At 33.9% G+C, this 23550-nt stretch overlaps 1 protein-coding gene across 3 annotated transcripts in view; it reads right to left on the minus strand.

Moving 5' to 3' along the window:
* KCNT2 (potassium channel, sodium activated subfamily T, member 2) overlaps positions 1-23550 on the minus strand; it is a 406969-nt gene that overhangs the window by 194262 nt on the left and 189157 nt on the right. For all 3 annotated transcript variants that reach the window (XM_011951598.1, XM_011951597.1, XM_011951596.1), the window contains exons 9-12: positions 22715-22895; positions 21238-21402; positions 18986-19122; positions 16215-16278 (exon numbers count right to left, since the gene is read on the minus strand). In XM_011951598.1, the coding sequence (XP_011806988.1) occupies positions 16215-16278; positions 18986-19122; positions 21238-21402; positions 22715-22895 (547 nt within the window). The remainder of the gene's footprint in view (positions 1-16214; positions 16279-18985; positions 19123-21237; positions 21403-22714; positions 22896-23550) is intronic.

A 23550-nucleotide genomic window follows, 5' to 3' on the forward strand; every position in this document is an offset into this window, starting at 1 on the left:
AAAAACCTGCTTGCCTGTCGGAATCTCCATATATATTATCAAAATCTTACCAGAAATTTTGGGACTCAGCAACGAGTCAACATTATTGCCAATTCAAAAGCTTACTTTTTGTTTTTCCTTATAGAGTAACTAAACTCATTTTGTACTCTTTCTGAAAGCTGAAGCACTGTATTGTTTCCTAGTCCTTGGTCTGAGTTAGAGTAATTCATCCAGAATGATACATGCCTTAAATTGTATGTTTTACTTACTTAAATCCTCTCCCAGGTTTTGAAGGAAACTTACCTCAACACCAAATCCAATTCCAGATCTTAAACCTCCTGAATTTTCCCTGATCTAGTTACTCAATTTAACATAGTCATGACCACACTATCCAAAAACCTCTTGAAACTCACTGGTATACAAATGTCAAATGAATAATAAAGTGATTCATAAAGAGGTCAGGTTATCTTGACAGCGTGTAACTGAAGTCCAGTGATGTACATCTGTCAAAAATTTACCAAAAATTATTTCTGAGTGTACTAAAAACTCAGTTACATTAGGGATATCAAGGTATCTTTTCAAGTTTAAAATTCTGTGAGTTTTGAGAATGGTAAGGAAAATATGTTTGAAAACAAATCACTAACCACTGGGTTGACTAAAGAGATAAATAAATCTGCAAAATCTCCCAAAAGAATCTAAGGTACATTTCATTAGGGAATGACATAGTACAGATGATTATGTGCTTGTTTCAGTGCCTGAGGTAGATCTTCTTAAAACAAAACATACTTGAAAAACACAGTGAAAAAGTTTCCGTAGCAAACATTTTATTTCAGCTCTTTTCTCATGCTGTCAGAAGGGTACATGAAGGGAAATCACTGAGTGCTTGGTGATTGTTTGCTTTCTTTTCTAAGATACCATATGTTCAAAAATGCATGTAATAATCAAGAATAAATATGTCTTTGACATTTAAGAGGAAAGTCAGCAGCATGAGCCGGGAATAAAAACATTTTTTTTTTCAGAGAGTTACAACTTAAAGCCTTGGGAGTCAAATACCTAAGATGCCTCAAAGTTTCTCCCCTCAGCGTGAATAAACATTAGACAGATTTCCTCCTGACTGCAGGCTTCTGACCTTTCTTTACTTAGAACGTTTATTTCAGACAATTTTCCATTATAAATTCTTTCTCTGCTCCTTTGGGATGTGAATCTTCCCTCCGCCACTTGCCAGTGTTTCTCAAGGGCCCGGAGCCTCCCTCTGCCCTGCTAATCTCAACTGTTATTTCACTAAGCAAATGGAAACAAGAAAAATCAACTTCCACAAGCTCTTTTCCATGGGGCCACAAACATACCTTCATCTCTATCTATATATACTGTTTTCCCGTTTGTTAAAATGGATGAAAGTTTTACACCCTTATCCAAGAAAAACCTTCCATTCCTGCATAAGATCACATCCTATTATATTCTGTCATGACCAATTTTGCCATCTTTGGTAGATATTTGCCATATTTACTCACCAAAATCTTTCCCACTAAAAAAAAGTGAAAAAAGGAAAAGGAGGAAACAAAGCTTTCACTGATCAAACATTACCCATCAGTTACTGCCTGATTTCATTGCGCTCACGTACAGAAAACACTTTCAAAGTCCATAATTGTTGCCTCCAATTCCTTTTTGCTATTACATTTTGAACTTTCCAATATAAAAAATTAAAGATATGAATTTCTCTTCAGATGCTTGTAAAGCTGCATTCCACACAATTTAATGTGTTGCATTTTCATCATAATTCTTCTTATTTTATCTTTTACCCATGGGTTACTTATGGATATTTTGTTTTATTTCCAAGTACTGGGGTATTTTTCAGCTGTGTTTTTATTATTGATGCCTCATTTAATTCAATTATAATCAGAGGACATATTCTGTAGGTTTTAAATTCTCTGCCATATCTTTTATGGTTCAGAATATGATGTATCTCTGTGAATGTTTCATGTGTGCTTGAACACTGGAATTCCATTTTTTAGTGTAATATTCCATATGTCAATTAGATCAAGCTGGTGATAGTGTGTTCAAGTTTGTTACAAATCTACTGATCTCCTGCCTTTTTGTATTGACTGATAAGACAGAAGTGTTGAAAATTATAAGACTAACTGTACCTTTTTACTCCTCCTTTCAGTTATGCCATTTTATACTTCACGTATTTTGAGAGTTTTATATATATATATAGCACATACACACATTTAGGAGTGTTATTTTTTTAATGCACTGATCCTTTACTCAATACAAAGTACTCCTCTTCATCTTTGGTATGAGTTCTTGTCCATGAGTTTTCTTTGCTTAATACAGCTACCTTCCACCTATGTATGAATAGTATTTGTGCAGTGTATCATTTTCATCCTCTTATTTTTCTATTTATCCCATCTATTCTTTGTTCCCTTTTACTGCTGCCTTTTGCATTAAATACATTTATTGTTCCACTTAATCATATAGGTTTTTAAAATCTTTATTAAGGGCTACTCTAAGGTTTATAACATACACCAGTATATATTACACCCATCTTTCAAATAATACATAAAGAATCTCACTACAGTGTGTTCCGTTTTTTCAGTCATCATGCTAGAATGTCATTCATTTTACTTGTTTGTTATAAATCCCACAATAATTGTCATTTTTTTGCTTGAAACAGTAAATAATATTTTTTAAATTTCAAGTTATATTTACCAACATATTTATCATTTCTGGCTTTCTTAATTTTTTCATGTGAATCCAGAGTGTCATAAGACATCATTTCTATTTGCTAAAGAACTTTCTTCAACTTTTTTCTAATGTAGATCTGTTGGCAGTATAAACCAAATTTCCTTTTCTATTCATCTGTTATTGGACACTGTTTATTTTGATTTCTTGGCTATCATGAATAATACTACAATGAACATAGAGGTACAGACATCTCTTTGGCATGTTGATTTCAATTCCTTTGGATGTATCACAGGAAGTGGGATTTCTGAGTCATATGGCAATTCTATTTTAGGTTTTTGAAAAACCACCATATTGTTTTTCATAGCTGCTTCACTATTTTATATATCCACAACCAGTGGACAATGTTTTGAATTTCTCCACATCACCATCAACTCTTTGTATCTTGATTTTGACAACAATCCTAAGAGATATAAAGTGATATCTTTTTGCTGTTTTGATTTCCTTTCCCTGATAATTAACGATGTTGATCATCTGTTCAAACATGGTACTTTTTGGCCACTTGTATGTCTTATTTGGAGATATTTCCATTCAAGTCATTTGCCTACTTCTTAATCAGCTTATTTCCTTTTGTGTGTGTGTGTGTGTGTGTGTGTGTGTGTGTGTGTGTGTGTGTGTTTGGTTTCAGTTTTTGCTATTAAGCTATAGAAGTCCCCTATATAGTCTTGAAATTTATCCCTTATTAGATATATGGCTTGCAAATATTTTCTCCCATTCTTCGGGTTATCTTTTCGCTTTGATTTTTTCCTTTGCTATGCATAAGTTTTTCGTTTTGTTTAGTTGGACATAATACCACTTGTCTATTTTTTATTTTGTTGCTTGTGCTTTGGTGTTATAACCAAGAAATCAATGCAAGACCAAAGTCAAGCTTTTCCTCTGTTTCAATTTTACCATTTCAGATCAAGTTAAAGTCTAAGATTTTTTGTGTGTGTAGGATGTAAGATCTCAATGTCTTTTCTTTCCTTCTTTTCGTTCCTTTCCTTCTTTCTTTATTTTCTCCTTCTCTCTTTTCCTCTCTCCCTCCCTTCTTTCCTTCGTTTCTTCCTTCCTTCCTTCGTTTCTTCGTTCCTTCCTTCTTTCCCTTCCTTTCTTTCCCTCCTTCCTTTCCCTTCCTCCCCCCCTCTCTTCCTTCCTTCCTTCCTTCCTTTCTCATTGCTCTCTCTCTCCCTCCCTCCCTCTCTTCCCACCTTCTGTCTTTCCTTCCTTCCATTCTTCCTTCCCTCCTTCCTTCCTTCCTTTTTTCCTTCTGTTGAAGAGACTATCCTTTCCACATTGTGTATTCTTGACAACCTTGTTAAAGATCAGTTGACTATATATGCATAGGGTTATTTTTAGGCTCTTTATTAGTCTATATGCATGTATTTATGCTGGTACCATATGGTTTTAATAACTATAGCTTTGAAATATATTTTTAAATCACGAGGTGTGATACCTCCTGCTCTCTTCTTTGTTCTTAGGATTGTTTTGGCTATTCTGGATCTTTTGTGGTGCTATATTAATTTCAGGATTGTTTTTAACTATTCCAGTTAAAAAAAAAGAAAACAAAAAAACAAAACAAAACAAAAAAAAACGGCCAGTGAGATTCTGATGGAAATAGTGAACACAGGATGTCTTTCCATTTTCCATTCATTTATGTCTCCTTCAATTTCTTGTAACAATGTTTTGTAGTTTTCAGTGTACTAGTCTTTCACCTCCTTGATTCAGTTTAATTAAAAGTATTTTATTCTTTTTGAGGGCTATTGTAAAAGGAGTTATTTTCTGAATTTCCTTCTAATGGTTCATTGTTAGTATATAGGAATGCAAGTAATTTTACTAAATTGATTTATTAGTTCTAACAGTTAGTTTTTTTTTTCTGAAATCTTTATAGTTTTCTACATAAAATAGTTACCCCTTATCCACAGGGGTGGGGGATATATTCCAAGACTGTCAGCAGATGCCTGAAATTGTGGATATTACCAATCCCTGTATATACTATGTTTTTTACTAAGGATACACTCCCATGGAAAATTTTGTTACATGATTTTTCTGAGTATATTGAGATGGGAATATATTTTTAAGTTCTTTATTCCATTAATGTGGTTTATCACAGTTACTAATTTTAGTATGTTGAACCATTTTTGCATTCCATGGATAAATTATACTTGATGATGATGTATGAGCTCTCTGATAAGATGTATGAGCTCTCTAATATGCTGTTGTGTTGATGTGTTCTATAAATAATGAACTTTATCATTATCTTAGATTAATCTTAAACAATTTTTAATTCATGATTCAATTTATGTTTGTCTTTCTGAACATTTCATATGCTCTCTCCCCAGCATATTTAATACTTTTCACTAACATTGTACACATTTATTTAATGTCAATTCTTACTAGTACATAAGATGTCACTTACAACTTAATGTCACTTCTACTAGTAGATAAGCTCCATGAGAATGAAAATGTTTTATTGTTTTGTTAATAACTGTATGTTCAGCCAGTGTGTCAGTGTTTGGGGTACAGAATACTCAATAAATATTTGTTGAATGAATACTGGAAAAGAAGGAATCATATTTGAAAATGGAGATAATATTATACTGGGGTGCTTTTTCTTCCTTGTATAGAATATTTTGCTCAATTTGGAGTGGGTTGCAACAGATTACATCAGTTAGCCTCCTAGAAATTTGAAGCTAGATAAACTAAGACCTGTAAACGTATGACAAGACAATAGAATAGTGAGTGGTAAAAAGGAGCTTTACAAATAAGTTAGCAGCCCCCTACCCCCCAGCACACACAAATGTACAGTATGGTAATCAACACATAAAATATATAGCTGATTTTGAAAATTTTGAGTGAAGCAACACAAAAAAGGAAAAAGAAAATGTAATCAAAATGATCACTGGGTCTTCAGTAAACAATATGTTCATACTCATGCAATTCTAAATGTTTATTGGGTTCGACACTTAGAGTCATCAATAAATAATGGGAGACATCCTCGTTTTGTTTAGAGAACAGAAAGTAAATGGTATCAGTCTTCAAATGCACAAATGTAACTTCAAAAATGAAAATTGGGAAATGAAAAAATTGAGATTGAAAGTCAGAGGAGAAAAGAGGTCAGAAAATGTCATTTTCTTACAGGGCAAGGATATAAAATAGATTAATAATTTAATGGATACAGAGTTAATATACATTTTTTAAGGGATAAACTAGGATGGAAAGGAGTAGAACAGAGAGCTGATACCAGAAACTATGTATATATGTCATTCTTATTATAATATTTAAACAGTAGTACCACTTTGATTTTCAAATGTATATGTTATTTGAATAATAAGCTAAGCTATTATCAACATGGGGAGAAGTTTGTTGTAAAGGCAGAGGTTTGGGATTTGGACTAAACTGGGTAAAATTTAGACTGTCACTCTGGGAAATCTATTGAACATCTCTGAGACTTGGTTTTCTCATGTATGAACAAATTGTGGTATTAAATGACATAATAGGCACAAAATGCTTGACCACATGAAAGTGACTTATTAAATGTCAAAGGTTTGGATCATTTTTTTCCATTTTTTATTAATTGGACTTGAAGAAAAATGAGCTAAAATATGTATACTAAGAGTAGAAATGTTGACTAAAACTACAACCCTAAAAAATTGCAAGATTTTTGCAGATAATTAGCATTACGATGTTACAAATCTTTATTTTTTTTTTTTATTATTGTAAGTTCTAGTGTACATGTGCACAACATGCAGGTTTGTTACATATGTATACTTGTGCCATGTTGGTGTGCTGCATCCATCAACTCGTCAGCACCCATCAACTCATCATTTACATCAGGTATAACTCCCAATGCCATCCCTCCCCCTCCCCTCTCCCCATAATAGGGCCCAGTGTGTGATGTTCCCCTTCCCGAGTCCAAGTGATCTCATTATTCAATTCCCACCTATGAGTGAGAACATGCAGTATTTGGTTTTCTGTTCTTGTGGTAGTTTGCTGAGAATGATGGTTTCCAGCTGCATCCATGTCCCTACAAAGGACATGAACTCATCCTTTTTTATGGCTGCATAGTATTCCATGGTGTATATGTGCCACATTTTCTTAATCCAGTCTGTCACTGATGGACATTTGGGTTGATTCCAAGTCTTTGCTATTGTGAATAGTGCCACAATAAACATATGTGTACATGTGCCTTTATAGCAGCATGATTTATATTCCTTTGTGTATATACCTAGTAATGGGATGGCTGGGTCATATGGTATTTCTAGTTCTAGATCCCTGAGGAATCGCCATACTGTTTTCCACAATAGTTGAACTAGTTTACAATCCCACCAACAGTGTAAAAGTGTTCCTATTTCTCCACATCCTCTCCAGCACCTGTTGGTTCCTGACTTTTTAATGATTGCCAAATCTTTAAATGTTACCATCGTATTAAAAAAAACTGGGCACCTTCTTTAAAAAGCATATGTCATGTGCTTTATTGTTTTTAAATAACATTAATCTAGAGTAGTCAGAAAGCATTTTGATCACAGTGAAATTACACTTAATAATTTTTCTAAATAATTTTGGCCATTCAAAGAAAAAAGAAAAGTTTACTGAGTCATCTGCTATGGCACTTTCAAATTCATGATTATTTACTGTTTTTCTAATAAAGAATACAAAATTTTATGTAGACATACATTTATTTTTTGTAAAATATTGCTAATTCCACAGCAGAGTATTTGTAATGCTTATTAATTTTGCATTTTAATGTTATTCAGAAATTCCCCTCCCCAATCAGAAAAATATACACAGACCAATTCTAGGACTGGCAGTGTTTGCCTAGTTTTAACACTGTTGTCATTAAAACAACAAAATAACTTATTCAGTTAATTTTACAAATTCAGCAATAATAATTCAATATGTACTTCTTAAAAATACTGTGCAATCAATGTTTTTTAAAAGCTGTACCATGCCAAGGATCATAATATATATAAAAAAAGGTTTCACAATGTGTCGGATTGATTTAGAACAACATTGAGGAAAATTGCTTCAAAGTTATGCTTAATATTAGCAATTCAATTATACAGATTTAAAAAATATATTTTTACATGTAACAGATTATTCTAATTCAAAATACTATAAAAAGCTACGTTATACTCTGTACATTACAATTCTGAGACTTGCAGTATTTTCTAATAGTCAGAAAATACTGCAAGATTAATCAATTAAAAGTAATTTTTGGAAATGCTCTATCCAGAAATAAACATTTTAAAATTTATTCTAAATCTGTCTTTCTTAAGAAATCATAAACATTTCACTAATTAATTTCACAATGTTATTCTTAGAATAGAGGCTATGGGAAGAAAAAGAATTTTGCTCAGTCTTATCAACCTAACAAATATTTCTTCAAGATTCCATGTAATTGACCTGATATTTTGTATTACTTTTAGAAACAAAGTAAAAGTTTTGTTGTTGTTGTTGTTGTTCTCCTTAACTGTGTTGGTAAAGTGTAAAATGTTCCTGTTTATTCTCACTACTTACTAGTGGTTTAAATACAATTTTCAACCATATTGAAGAGTATGTAGCCTAGGAATAAGCTTTGATTGTTATACCTTGTAAGATGGGAAGAGAATTTCCCCTAAATAATTCTTCATAATTTTTCCATATGGTTCAACTATTTAGTGTGAGTGAGTTTAAGAAAAGGGAGACCTGACAGTCTTTAGACAAGTCGGAGTATTTTACATAAGGTAAGAACATACTATGATTGCAGGCCTTCTGACCCTCCCAACACACTGGCTGTGTACTGGAAGCACATAAAATGACAGTGACACTGGTTTGATCATATTAAGGGCCAACGTCAAAACATTTCATTTTCTTCTAAATGAATATCCAAGAAAAGTTCACTGCATGTGAAATGATTAAATTGTAGCAGGACTGTTTAATCACAAAAGAGGAATTGGTTATTCTCTTCCAGAACAACTTACTTGGGGAGAGGCAACTAAAAGAAATTATCTGGACCAAGCTCTCCTGTATTCACCACACAGTCCCTAGAGAATGATACAAACAAAACAAGCAGACCTCGACAGTGTGAAAACTGGAGAAAACGTGCATTTATTAGCTTTTGGAGAATCAAAGAGCAAAGATTTCTACTACCCTGATTGAGTTTACACTAAATGCTGGAGGAGGAGGAGTGTCGTTTGACAGAATTGTTTAATCAACCTCTGTATAAGACATAATGTAGTGTTTGCATCAGCAACTATGCCAGATCCTTCCTAAGAAACAGTACATTAAATGGGAGAATGTTAATTACCAAGCAATGTGGTGTCCTCTATGCTAACATTGTTAGCTACTTAGCATAATGCATAATTTGTATACATCTTTATTTGAATCATTGTGCTCACCAATATACATATAAATGGTTTAAAAAAGAGGTGAATGATACAGCCTATTGTTGTGTCCAGATATAAGCATATTAGGAATAGTCTGCTTTCTATTTTATAACCAAGTCCCTCAAACTTTCTATCTCTCCAAGGGCTGTAGACACTTCCATGAGTCCCTGTACATCCAAACATAAAACAATTAAAAGAGATTCCAGTCTTTGCCAAAGTAGCAGAGATATTGTACCACTCATGAGCATGAGTTTTTCTTCCTTACCCTTTCTGTCTATCAAGACTTAAAACTCTATCCAGTTACCAGGACTCAAAGGCACTCTCTCGTTGTCCCTTTGTTCAAGATGCCCCAATTCTGACACTGACTTCCCTGGTAGGTTTTTAAAAATTTACTTGCTTTCGTTTTATAATAGTCCCCCCATCCACAGTTTTACAGTTTTGCCTTCCCACAGTTTCAGTTACCCAAGGTCAACTTTGACGAAATAATATTAAAAGGAAAATTCTAGAAATAAACAAGTTATATGTTTTAAGTTACATGCCATTCTAAGTAGCACAAAATCTCACTCCCTCCCACCCTGTCCCACCCAGGACATGAATCATCCCTTTGTCCAGTATATTCACACTATATATGCTTCCCACCCATTAGCCACTTAGTAGCCGTCTTAGTTATCACACTGGCTCTTGAAGTATTACAGTGCTTGTGATCATGTGGCCCTTATTTTACTTAGTGGCCCAAAGTGCAAGAGTAGCGATGCTGCCAATTTGGATATGCCAAAAAGAAGCCATCAAGTGCCTCCTTAAAGTGAAAAGTGAAAGTTCTCAAGTTAAGGAAAGAAAAATATCATATGCTGAGGTTGCTAAGATCTATAGTAAGACCGAATCCTGTATCCATGAAATTGTAAAGAAGAAAAAAGAAATTTGTTCATACTATATATAGGGTTTGGTACTATCGGTAATTATACCAATAATTAGCATCAGTTGGGGATGTTGGAAAGTATTCCCCGTGGATAAGGGGGATACTACTGTACCTACTGACCCCTCTCTATTCTGCTAAAGTTTTCACAGCTATATATGCTACCTAAAAAAGCTGTTTGTACTAAACAGTTTTTCCGAAAGTATAACAGCTGTTGAGTTCTACCTATTTTACGAAGCTTCACTTGGCATGCCTTATATCTTCTCCTGATTCATAAGTAAAAGTAAGACAGAATAATTTAATTAGAAATTTAGATGAAAGTTGAATTAAAAAATATATAAGTATCCACCCCCTCAATCATCTATCCTTTGTGCTACACATAATCCAATTATATGCTTAGTTATTTTTAAATGTACAATTGAATTATTATTGACTATAGTCACTGTTGTGCTATCAAATAGTAGGTCTTATTCATTCTTTCTATTTTATTTTATACCCATTAACCAAGCCAATCTCCCCATCACCACTCCCCCACTACCCTTCCCAGCTTCTAGTAACTATCCTTCTACTCTCTATGTCCATGAGTCCAATTGCTTTGATTTTTAGATTCCATGCAATGTGTGCCTTCCTGTGCCTGGCTTATTTCACTTAACGTAACTAAATACATCTATTATATACCCACAGAAAAAATTTTAAAACAATATTAATTATCTATAGCAGAGGTCAGCAAACTATGAGGGCCTGGAGACCAAATCCAGCTTGCCAGTTTTTCTTATAAATAGATTTTTATTGAAATACAAAAAAAGTACATATATAAAAAATACAGGCAGTTCAACTGCAAATTTACTCATGTTTATACTGACATCTCAAGGGTTACATGAAGCTCGTGTGACAAGAAGCCTGCTTACCTCCTCACAACTAATGGCACATTTTTCAGATTAATGAATTTTTCCTAGACCAAGGCATATTCTAAATCACACTTAATTAAAAATGCTATCAAACCTGTACTTGTACATAGTCCAAAAAGACAAGTCCCATAACATGTAAGTGCAGCCTCCTCTCTCCTTCCTACTCTCACACCATATTTCCACTCCACAGAGGCAGTCCCTTTACAGCCCCAAAATTGTGTATTCTCTTAACCTCCTTCCACATTTCTAACTGATTTTATTATTATTTCCTGCTTTTCAATTTAAATTATTATCTATTAGCTTTCTATTATGGAACAAAAGAGTATATCTTTCTTCTCATCCCTCATTCTGAATTTCCGTTTTCCCATCCTTTGAATATACAAGTCATGAGTCACTTAGCGATGGGGATAAATTTTGACGATTAGACGATTTTGTCATTGGGCAGAGACTGGACTTACAGAACCTAAATGGCACAGCCTAGCATGTACTACGTTATAGGGTATAACCTATTGATCTTAGTCAACATCATCAGCGACACGTAAGCTCTGCACTGCTAAGTTACAACAGCTATGATGTCACGAGGCAATAGGATTTTTTCAGCTCCATTACAATCCTATGGGACTACCATTGTATATTCAATCTATCACTGAAATGTTATGTGGTGCATAACTGTAGTTCAATAATTTTTTTAAAATCAATCTTCAGTGTTTGCATTATTATGGCTGTTTTTCATAATATGGCATGTTGAGTGCTATAATTATATTTCCAATCTTGAGTGATCTGTTTTCCTTTCTAACTGTCTCTTTTGACCTTTGTTAGTTTTCTAACCACTCGTTACTAATTTAGAATCTGGCATATATTAGTCTGCTTGGGCTACCATTAAAAAAATACCCCAGATTTGGCCGGGCATGGTGGCTCACACCTGTAATCCCAGCACTGTGGGAGGCCAAGGCGGGCAGATGACCTGAGGTCAGGAGTTCGAGACCAGCCTGACCAACATGGAGAAACCCCATATCTACTAAAACTACAAAAATAAATAAATAAATAAAATAAAATAAAAAATAGACGAATAAATATTTTAAAATTGGCCAGGAATGGTACCTGGAAGGCGGAGGTTGCAGCGAGCTGAGATCGAGCCATTCTACTCCAGCCTGGGCAAGAAAAGCAAAACTCGAGTCTCAAAAACAACAACAACTACAAAAACAACCCAGATTCGATGACTTAAACAAAAGACATTTATTTTCTCACAGTTCTGGCAACTGGAAGTTCTAGGACAAGGTCGCATCAGAGTTGGTTTCCTCTGAGGCCTGTGACATTGGCCTCTTCACCTGGTTACTCTATGTGCACATACACCCCTGGTATCTCTGTATATCCTATTATTTTATTCTCCTCTTTTAAGGACATCAGCCATATTAGATTATAGTCTACCCTAATGGCTTCATTTTAACTTAATTATCTCTTTAAAAGCCCTATATCCAAATACAGTACAATTGTGAAGGACTAGGAGTTAGGGCTCCAACAGGTGAAAATAAAAGGGGAGACGCATTGCAATCCAAAACACCTGACCAGAAGTGGAAAGCTGTTCTCAATACACTCAACCACATCAGGTAACACCAGCTTGGTCTCCTCCCCAGAGGTGGCCTTCCTGAAGTTCTCCACTCCCCACAATGATCTGACTGCTGGCACTGAGAGCCTGCTGTTTAGGGTCTACTTCCACCATTAGTATGGAAATTTTCATTCTCTCCTGTGGTGGATCCCCTGAGGCTACTTCTCCTTTAATGCACTCCTTGTTTTTGGTAAACACATCTTCCAGCAGCTTCCAGAGAGTTGTGCGTTCTTTAAAATTTTTAGTTTATATAAATAACTTCTTTTTACCTTCTTACTAGACCAAACTTTTGCCAGGATACAAAGTTCTAAATGAAAAAATATTTCCCTTCAGAATGTTGAAAGCATTGTCCCACTGTCTTCTGCCATTACTGATTAGAGGTCTGAAGACATTCAAACTTTCCACCCTTAGTTTTGAATATTTTCTTTTTTCTCCTATTGTTCCTCTTCCTCATACGCCTTTTCCTTTTTACTTTGGCTTTTCTTTTGTTTCCTTCTTCTTGACCAGCACAGAACTTCTCTAGTCCTAATTGTATAATGACTGGGCCCTCTCAATTTGACAATTTCTGTGTGGAAAATTTGAGTGCATTATGTCTTTCACAATATTCTACCCCAGTGTTTCATAAAATCCCTTTCTTAAATTCCTACTATATTGATATTGCTTCTCTTTAACTACCATAATTTTCTCACCTTTTAAATTCTTCTTTTACACTATTTGGTTTTATTGCTTATTTTATTATTCTTCATTCTTCAATGTCCTTAGGTTTACCTTCTAGGCTTTTTATTAAATTATTCATTTGTTATGCTAGATTTAATTTCCAGGAGCCCTTTCAGGTTCACTGAATGTCTTATTTTGTTTTGTGATCTAGTCTACTATACTTGTTTTATGTATGTACGATATTCCCATATTACTAGGAATATTTATTAAATATATATTTTAAGATTGATTTCTTTTTCCAGAACTATATGGTATTGTTTGTTTCCTCTGAGTTTCTCTTTTTGTGTATGTGTTTTTTGTTTGTTTGCTTATTCCTTCTTATTCTTGTTAGAAATGTCCTCAAAGCCCTATGTCTGGTGTCTGAATACAAGTAGGAGTTAAGCACTCAAAAGAGGTTAGCATTTGAGTGTAGGCAGAGAGCTTTTTTCATATAGATTTTATTTTAGAGTTATCAATTTTTAATATTGCACTAGGGAACACCAGGTTTCATATCTCTGCACATACACATACATACATACACACACACACACACACACACACACACAGATGCACATACTTTTGATTGATTGATATAAAGCATTTTATCTTGTGTTGAATCATTTCCCCTGAGGAAACTCCTCCAATCTTGTGTCAACATCAATAGAGATATGGATCAGGCTGTAACAGTTCTCAGAGGCATTTGGGAAAATCATATCACATTCAGTGAGGCAACTTACTCTTAATTCCCTTAATTTTAGCATGGTACCTAGACTCTTAACTGCAGGTGGTGTTTCTGAGTAGAGAGTATCCCTGGATCAAATTCTCCAAAACTCTTCTACCAGGATTAGGAAAGTAACCAGCAATGGATATGTAGAGGGGTTCAGAGAACTTACTTTTCTTACAGACTCCTAACCAGTATTCATGTATTTAGTCATACATATAACCCTACATTCAGAGACATCTGGTACCTCTATTTTCTGAGACTGTTGAGGTTCCGTTGCAAAAAGCAGCTTGCTTCTAATTTGTTTCCTGTCTCAACTTAAATTTTTACTTCCTTCACTGATGCCACTCATCCATCTGCTTTGCAGCTTGCAAAATTATTATTAATATAAAATTAGTATTTTCTCATCTACCAAATCTATTGTCCCTATAGGTTTAAATCTTCTTACTCATTTCTTCCAATTTAGTAGTGTCAGGAAAAAAAAATAGAATACATTTGATTAACTAAAAGCTTCCAAATTCACATTGTAAAGGGTACCCTAGAAGATATTATGTATTTATTTCCTAACGCTTACACCTCCCTTGTTACACAAAGATAGTACACATACTGAAAAACTGAAAATATTTTAAAGTCAAATTACCACTGGAACGGGCACAACACTCACAATGACATAAGTCAATCAATTATAGAAACACTTGATTATCTTCGGTTCAAATTCATTTCTTCGGTAAGCATGTTTAGAGTACCTACAACGTTGAACCAATTAAGAGACGATTGAAGTAGTGCTTAAATGAACTGATGAATCAGTCTGATCTGAATTCAGGTAGTAATTGTGAAGAAAGCGGCGAGCAGATACTTTTTCATATATATATATGTGTGTGTGTGTATATATATATATTTCAAAAAAATATTTTTAAAGTTTTCCAATCACTTTTTGGTCTACACTCTTCTATTAGCTTTCTCGGGCTGCCAAACAAAGTACCACAAGCTGGATGGCTTAAACAACAGAATTTTATTATCTCATAGTTCTACAGACTAGAAATCAGAAATCAAGGTGTTGGCAGGGTTGGGTCTTCCTGAGAGCTGTGAGGGAAGGATCTGTTCCAGACCTCTCTCCTTGGCATGTATATTGCCATCTTCATGTTTACATGGTGTTTTCCCTGTATACATGTCTGCCTTCAAATTTTCTCTTTTTACAAGGACACTGGTCATATTGGATTAGTGCCTATGCTAATGGTCTCATTATAAATTTATTACTTCTTTCAACACCTTATCACCACGTAAGTTCACATGCTGAGGTACTAAGGGTTGGGACTTCAACATAAGAATTTTTCACAGCCACAATTCAGCTAATAGCTGTCCACTCCAAATCAAAGATGAGAAAATCAGTTTAAAATCTTAGACATGGATAAGTAGTTTAAGTAAATTAGAGTGAGGACAACACAGAGCCTGGCCATTCAGAACTTACAGTCCTAGATTAATGTAAAAGAGTATGCCTATTAAGTGCTCCAGAAGAGAATAAAACATATACCTCAAAGACTTATGCACTTTTTGCCTTTACCCAGTGGCTATAAAAACCACCAATTGTTCTCATATGTCCACACACCACAGATAATGGCTACAGATGGAGTCAATGGCTTATAAATACAGGAGATAGTAGAATTTACTGAACATAAAATAGTGAAGCACTTTTAAAAGTAATAAAATAAAAACATTTTAAAATATCGTTTATACCATTATTTGCTTTATACAATTTAATTTAGTTATAAGTTTAATAGAACTGTGGAACTAAAAAATGCATCATAAATATCATATAAGCAAAAGGTTACCAAACTGTAATGTGTTTCAGAATTACCTGGGGAACTTTTAAAAACATAAAGATTGTTGATTACCACCCCAAATATCTTGAATAGAAGGTTCTCAAATGCATATTTTTAAGAAACTCTCCAATTGGTTCTAATGCCTGTTCCATCTGTTTTGTCTTAAGGTTGGAAAATCTGAGGCCACTTTAACAAAACTACAACTCATAAGACGTATTTAATTTAAAAAAGGTCTAGTTCTGTTTATATATGATTCATTTTGGCCAACAGATTATAAGAGTATTTGTAGAAACTATTTGAAAAACACTTTTGTTAATACAATTGATACAAATATTACAGACAGCTCTATAATATTTGTTTCCTTTAAAACAAATAAACTTTAAGGTCACCAGTACTTAATGTTGGCAGATTTTTAAAAACTCAAATTTAAAAAATTCTTCTAAAATGGAAAGCACAACTTACTAAAAGAGATTTTAGAAACTTACAGATGATGTCCTATCCACTTCACAACGGCTACTGAGAATAAAACAGGCCTCAGCGTCATCCATCCTAAATACAGATGGAAAAATAAAATAATCACACACTGAAATATCTACATGTTTTCTGAAAAATAGAATTTAAGTCTTTAGTCCATATATTGCACAAAATGTACATGTAGACCATGTGTATCCTTAAGCTTAAATGAAAGTTGAATTTCTAGTAGATCTTGACTATATCTGACTCTGAAGAAAAAAAAATCTGCTACTGGGTTGTCTATTATAACACAATGTTTTATGACAAAAGTTAATAAAAGCCAAACTTTATTCCTTTTTACTATTAAATGTATTTCATATGCATGCTTTGAGTAAATTAAGGGGATATATTGGTCTTTATTTTATGATTAATCGTATTTTAACTGTTATGTCTGAATCAAACGAAGAGGGGTGGAATACAGCTTCTCTGTATTCATAAGTCAAACTCTACTCTGCATTTATACTTCCTGGAGATCACTCCTCCTTTCCCAAGCCCCTTCCCCTCATGCTAGGGTTCAATATTTCCTAAGTTTAGTGATGAAGACACAGTATATTTTAGTGTTTGATACATGATGTTCCAAAAGCACAAGAATGTTTATTTTCAAAATGAGGAATGATTTATCTCTGTGGTTCACTGTGATAAAGTAAATATTTTCCAAAAAAAAATATTTTCTATGGAGAGGAATTATAAAAGTCTTTGAAATAAGACCAAATCAAACAGTTGTGGGAAGATGTTGCGCCATGGTTTTTAAGATAATATGAGTGTTGGATAACTTTCTCTAAATACCATTTTCAACAAAGCAATTCAAAACTCATGCAACTAACCTATGAAACTTGTTTGGAGACTCCTACTCCATGCTCTATGCATAAGGAATTACACTGAAAAATGTATTAGTTTATATTAAACCCCAAATCTTTTATAGGAAGCTAAGATTGAAAATGAACATAAAAATGGATACTGCGTCACTCTTATTTTTTTAAAATAGCTTTTTGAGTATGACCAGCCAGCTACCTCTCTCTCTCCTTCATTCCCTTCTCTTTTCTTTTATTCCCATGGAGGAATTCTTCTTGGAAATATGATTGCTTTTACCAAGAGATCATTTTAAGACTATTAGTAATAAATTAGTTACATTAATCCTAAGTAGTATATAGCTTAGATACTAATAGCTATACCAATAACTCAGATAAAGTTGTTAGATGGAAAGAAGCCTCCATATATTACACAAATTCATATTGAACATAATATGAATATTACTCATGCTTATTGTGTGAAGAACTTAGCTATCATACAATAAATAAGGAATATTGATTATCTACACCGATGAATACAAAGATCTAGATTATAGTAATATCTAAGCATCTATTTCTCTAGCACACCCAAATAATGAGTATAGATAGCAAACTCTAAATACCTAAAGCCAGGGTTTACCTGAGGTGCTGGGAAAATCTGATGATTTATAGAACTGTCACATGTACACTGACCACAAATATATTTAATCCACCTAAAAGATGAATATACTCACAAAGAAATGTAACTTTCCAATTAGATAACACTCATTATATCCTGCTAGTTTTTCATGATGTTTTTGTTTCAGAAGTTAAACCAGTGAAAAAATATTCCATTAAATTGACTTCATTATATATAAATCAAAGATAACATCAGAGTTTCTGACTAGGTATCTAGTCATCATTTGAAGGATTATGCAGCACAAAGGAGTCTGGAAGTCTGTTCCACAAAAAAGTTGATTTTTCTTCTGTTCTTTTCCAACACCCACTAGACATACACACACACACACACACACACTTGCACACACAGTGAAGATAGGCACAAACACACACCCACTCATGCACACTCAGGTTATCCAGGAAAGGAAAAAAAAAGTATAAAGCACTTATGCTATTCAATTCCGTGGGGGGACTTTTAAATCTAGAAGAGCATGTAGGGCAACTCAAGGATAAACATGAAGACATGTTTAAAACTTTAAAAACAGCAGAAAGTATTGAGCAAAACCACTTTTGTTGAAGATACCTTCCGGCATCTGAAACCAAGGACATTGTTTTGCAGAAACTCTGTTTCCCTGGTGTCCACACTCTGCTCAATAATACTCATATTCTGCTCATATGATATAACTCGTTAACCTGTGACAAATGTTTAAGACCATGTCACCTTTAAGACAAATTGTCTGGTACACGCACAAAAAAAAGAGGATAGCTAAGTAAGACCTGTCACCTTTCTGATTCCTCTAGTCCACAGCAACCATTTTGTCTCTGATCCCAGGGAACACAAGTGCTATCTGTTCAATACATAGTGTAAGGTCTTTAAAACGTAAACCCTAACTCACACTGCACTGGTATGTCACATCATATTTAGCCCACAATTTTTATATGTGGGATAAAAGCAGTATTCAGGGATTTGGAGACTACTCTAACAGTGAGTCTAGATGCCTCTGTGAATCTCTGACAGCTTAAGATAATTATACTGGGCCACTTTTCCCATTGTGTTGTGTGGTCACAGTCTGTTGAACAATTTTGCCTTGAGATGAGGCTGAAAAAGAGGAGTAAACACACTGATTTCATGATACATTTTTAACCTTTTAGTTTGGCCAGCAGAGGGACTAAGGCAAAAGTCTATACTCAAACATTAACACATTTTGCAACACTGAAAATTGCTAAAATTTGGAGGAAAGAGAAAATATTAAGTCACTCAAACTGTAAGCTGCAAGATGAAAGGCAAGGATACCTACTTTGCTCTCAATAGGTCTTGATCTTTAAGGGCTGAACCTTGAAGGTAGATAACTCTTTGGGACCACATTGGAATCTGCAGTACCCTTCGAACTTGCACATCCATTTCAGTAGGACACAAAATCACCACATAATAATCCTATTCAAAACAAAATGGGCAATGGAATAGAAACAATAATGTTTTATGCTATACTACATAGAAAAACAAAATATCTAAGAAAAACCTGAAATATGATAAAACTGAAATGAACTTTTGCTAATAAAACTTCACATTTAAAACCTGTGCATATATTAAATAGCATTACACTATAATAAATACAACTGGGACATACACAAATCTCATAAATCAATAAGTTCATCTCAATTTATTTCAATCTTACTAAGAGCATAAGGGAAGGTAATCAGTGGTTATACCTGGCACACACTTTCACATTGTGAAGATTTAGTTCTATCTACAGACTGATCCTAAAATATACATTGAACACCAGGCAGAAGCATTTAAGTATCAATTCATACTTCATTACTTTTAGGATCAAAACTGTGATAGTGATTTATATCATTTGGCTATATACTTATGATACAATAATTTTGAACAGTTTCTGGTGGATATTTGAATGAATAAGGATTCATAAAAACACTGAAAATACAAAGTAAATTAAAAGAACATGATATCAAAATATTACAAATATATGACCATTTGGAGAAAATTACATCTGAGTGGTGAAACGGTTTAAAACAATGACCTATAGAAATTAAAATTCTCTGGTAAACCTTCACCATTTTACCGCTGTGAAATATATCTACTAGGAATTTCTGGAGTTTAAATAATTCTCTACATTGATACTAGACAAAGTTAATGACTGTGTGATATGGTTTGGATTTGTGTACCTGCCCAAACCTCATGTTAAACTGTAATCACAAATGTTAAGGGAGGGGCCTGCTGGGAGTTGACTGAATCACAGTGGCAGATTTCTCCCTTGCTGTTCTCTTGATAGTGAGTGTATATCACCCCCTCTTCCTCCTGCTCTGGCCATGTGAAGACATACCTGCTTCCCTTTCGTATTACATACGACTGTAAGTTTCCTTAGGCCTCTCCAACCATGTTTCCAGTATAGCCAGTGGAACCATAAGTCAATTAAATCTCTTTTCTTTGTACATTGCCCACTGTCAGGTATTTCTTTATAGCAGTGTGAGAACAGGCTAATACACCATGGGATCAGAATTTTCCCCCAAATGGATTTTCTTTATGGATCATAATAAGTAAGCTTGAAATTAATTAAATATAAATAAATTTAAAAAAACAACAAATAAGTATGGAGTTGCTATTAAAAATTCAAGTTAACATATGAAAACAAAAGAATAAGAACAAAATGATTCTTCCATTTAAGACAGAACAAAATGATTCTACCATTTAAGAATCAATTGTAAATTAGGTGTTTTAAAACACAAAAATATAGTATTTATAAAGGTCTCCAAAATATTCACAAATCAATATTTCTATGTTTTGTAAGGAAAGGATAATTAGATATACTAAGCATTGTCTTGAAGTCTAGAGTTATTCAACTTCTTGACACAAATTGGTTGAGTAAATACAAGACCTTCAAATATATTAAGTGCGGTAATCAGGAAAGGAGATTAATGCTGTGGCCCATAGCAGAAAGTGGAAATATTCAAGAATTTTATCTTCATAGACAGAAAAAAAGTTTCTTCTTAATTCATATTCTCAATTCGCCTAGTTATTGTCCAATTTTTGGTCATGTATTGCTATACAAATAGGACCTATTTATACTTCAGGAAACAGAAGAAAAAAATGAAAGTCCCAGACTTGCACATTTCCATTAGCAATCCTTGATAAAATTCTGCAGTATTTAACTGAGCAGATGATATTGAAATGGTTTCTTTCTTGTTTTATTATATTTTATCTTAAAATTCACTGTTTCATAAAAATATCATTTATGCTCTACCCAAGGGAGAAAAAGCAATCTTTAATTCAAAGAAAAATCTTCTTTGTACCATTAACATTATTCCATCTGTCTTTTAGCGTAGATACAGAAGGAAACTTAAAATACTGTGTATTCCTCCAGCATTTTTTTCTATGTTCCTGGTTATATTTGTGGTTCTTCATTTACTCTTTCTATATTTGGTTGTATAAATAAAAATCCTCCACAAAGCAGGCTGCACCATCAGTTAATTGACTTTGACAATATGTTAGTAGGTACAATCCAGTATAGTACATAACGTAAGCCAAATGTACCTGAAGTCGAGGATGAGCATAAAATTCATTTAAAAAATCCATAAGTAAATCAATCTTCAGTGAGCTGACACACAGGACGACATGCTTTTCAGTTTGAGCTCTATGTCGACTATAGTTTCCACCTGACTTTTGTCTCTCCATCCACAAATAAGCCAACTGTTCAAACTGTAATATATTTTCCACATGTGAACGAAAAACAAGGTAAGGAAATAAATAAATCAATGCAATGCATCTATTGTTTATTAGGTACTTTCAATTTCCCAGACGGAACTCATTGAGATTCGAATTGTCAGTGTTCCCCTTCAACAACAGACTTTTCATATAATTTCTACAGGGCTGCAAATGCCTCCCAGGGGCTTCAGGTCTCTAAGGAAACATATTAACATGATTTTGCTGTTACATAATAACAGGCCACAAAGAGGTTTGTACCTCTGCTTTATGTCCAGTAGAGCTGAGTGAAACAGAAAAGCCTCATTGTTATTTTCCCACACTCTCTGTCAGGTTCTAACCACATCTCATGCAATAGGAGTTACTCTTACCACAACACACAAGGCCACATTCTAGCTGTACAGTAGCCAGCAACTGAGGAAAGTGAAAGGTGCAAGGGAGGGATGTCAAGAAGAAAGACATGCATAGATTTATTGGAGTAGGAAAGCCATTTTTGTAGGTATTATATTCAGATACATTGCAGCCAAAGTTTTGCAATGGAATATGCAAGTTTGATTTGCATTTCCCCATAGCCTGCTTCTGATCTGCCCACACATGGACACCCAGGGCTTATTATAGGAAAGAGTTAGAGATTGCATCTACTTATTTTTAATTTCATTTATATATCTGTCCCTTTGCAACCTCCCTACTCATTCCCCAAAATGTCACATAATATTTACATACCATGTTCAGACTTTTTTTTTTTTTTTTTTTTTAGAGATGGGATTTTACCTTATAGCCCAAGCTCATCTGGAACTCCTGGGCTCAAGTCATCCACCTGCCTCAGCCTCCCAAAATACTGGGATTATAGGCATGAGCCACTGTACCTGATCCAGATTTTGTTTTATTTGGCCAACATAAGTAATTGATTTGTCTTCATTGCACTGTATGACTTTGTGGTTTATTTTGAAGAACCAAGATAAATCAACCCTTCACAACTTTATTTCTTTGATCTAACATCCTACGATTTAAAACTACATTATTCTATATTTAATATAATTAAGTACCTTATATTTTTAAAAAATCTTGAGGGATTGAAATAAGATGAGCACTGTCAATTATGACTAGAAGGATAAAAGAAACAACTTGGTGTTTCTAATAAAATGTAAAATGACATTTCTGCAGTAATTTATGTAATTGATTAAATGTAATGATAGTATGTGTTAGTAAATTATTGTTAGATAAGCCACTTTCCATTTCTTATTAAATGTGGAGGATTCAATTTCATGTCTCTGTGCATTTTTATACAATGTAAGATGGTTATGTTTACCTGTATGGGTAGAACCACAAGAGCAACACAAATCATAGCAACGACAAAAAGCTTGGAGGACCATGTTTCAGGAGTGACATCCCCAAAGCCCACAGTAGAAAACGTCACAATGCAGAAATAAAGGGAGTCAAAGAGATTCAGCTTCTTTCCTATTCGTTCCAGATGTTGGATCCCACAAATGCTAAAGAAACAAATATGTATTAAAATTAAATCTTTCAAATAGGACACAAAAGTTCTCATCATTATTCTGTTGAAAGCCAAAGTACATTTCATAAAGCGATTTAATAGTCAGGCTCTTATATTTTGTAATATATTTTTCTAAGAAAAACATAATTAGTAAGTTATTTTCCTACATTGACCAGATATGCTCTTATTTTGATTAGTGACCAAAAATGGTAGTTAAAATATCACATAGTATATTTGAGTAACATGTAGAATGAACAGACAATTTCATGGGTGATACACAAAGACACCAGATGAACATCGAGATCAGAAATCGCTACATTAAATCACTACCAAAATACAAAGTCTTCTCTTTATCTTTTTTTATAATTTAGGAAGAAGAGAAAGACAGTAAAAGGCTTGAGGAGTTAACAATTGCCAAGTGCTATGGTTTGAATGCTGTCCCCTCCAAAACTCAAGTCAAGAGCAAACACACTCAAAAGCTAGCAGAAGGCAAGAAATAACTAAGATCAGTGCAGAACTGAAGGAGATAGAGACACAAAAAACCCTCCAAAAATCATTGAATCCAGGAGCTGGTTATTTGAAAAAATCAATAAAACTGATAGACCGCTAACAAGACTAATAAAGAAGAAAAGAGAGAAGAATCAAATAGA

This window comes from Colobus angolensis, unplaced genomic scaffold (genome assembly GCF_000951035.1).
Source record: "Colobus angolensis palliatus isolate OR3802 unplaced genomic scaffold, Cang.pa_1.0 Scaffold320, whole genome shotgun sequence".
In the NCBI taxonomy this organism is placed as follows: Eukaryota; Metazoa; Chordata; class Mammalia; order Primates; family Cercopithecidae; genus Colobus; species Colobus angolensis.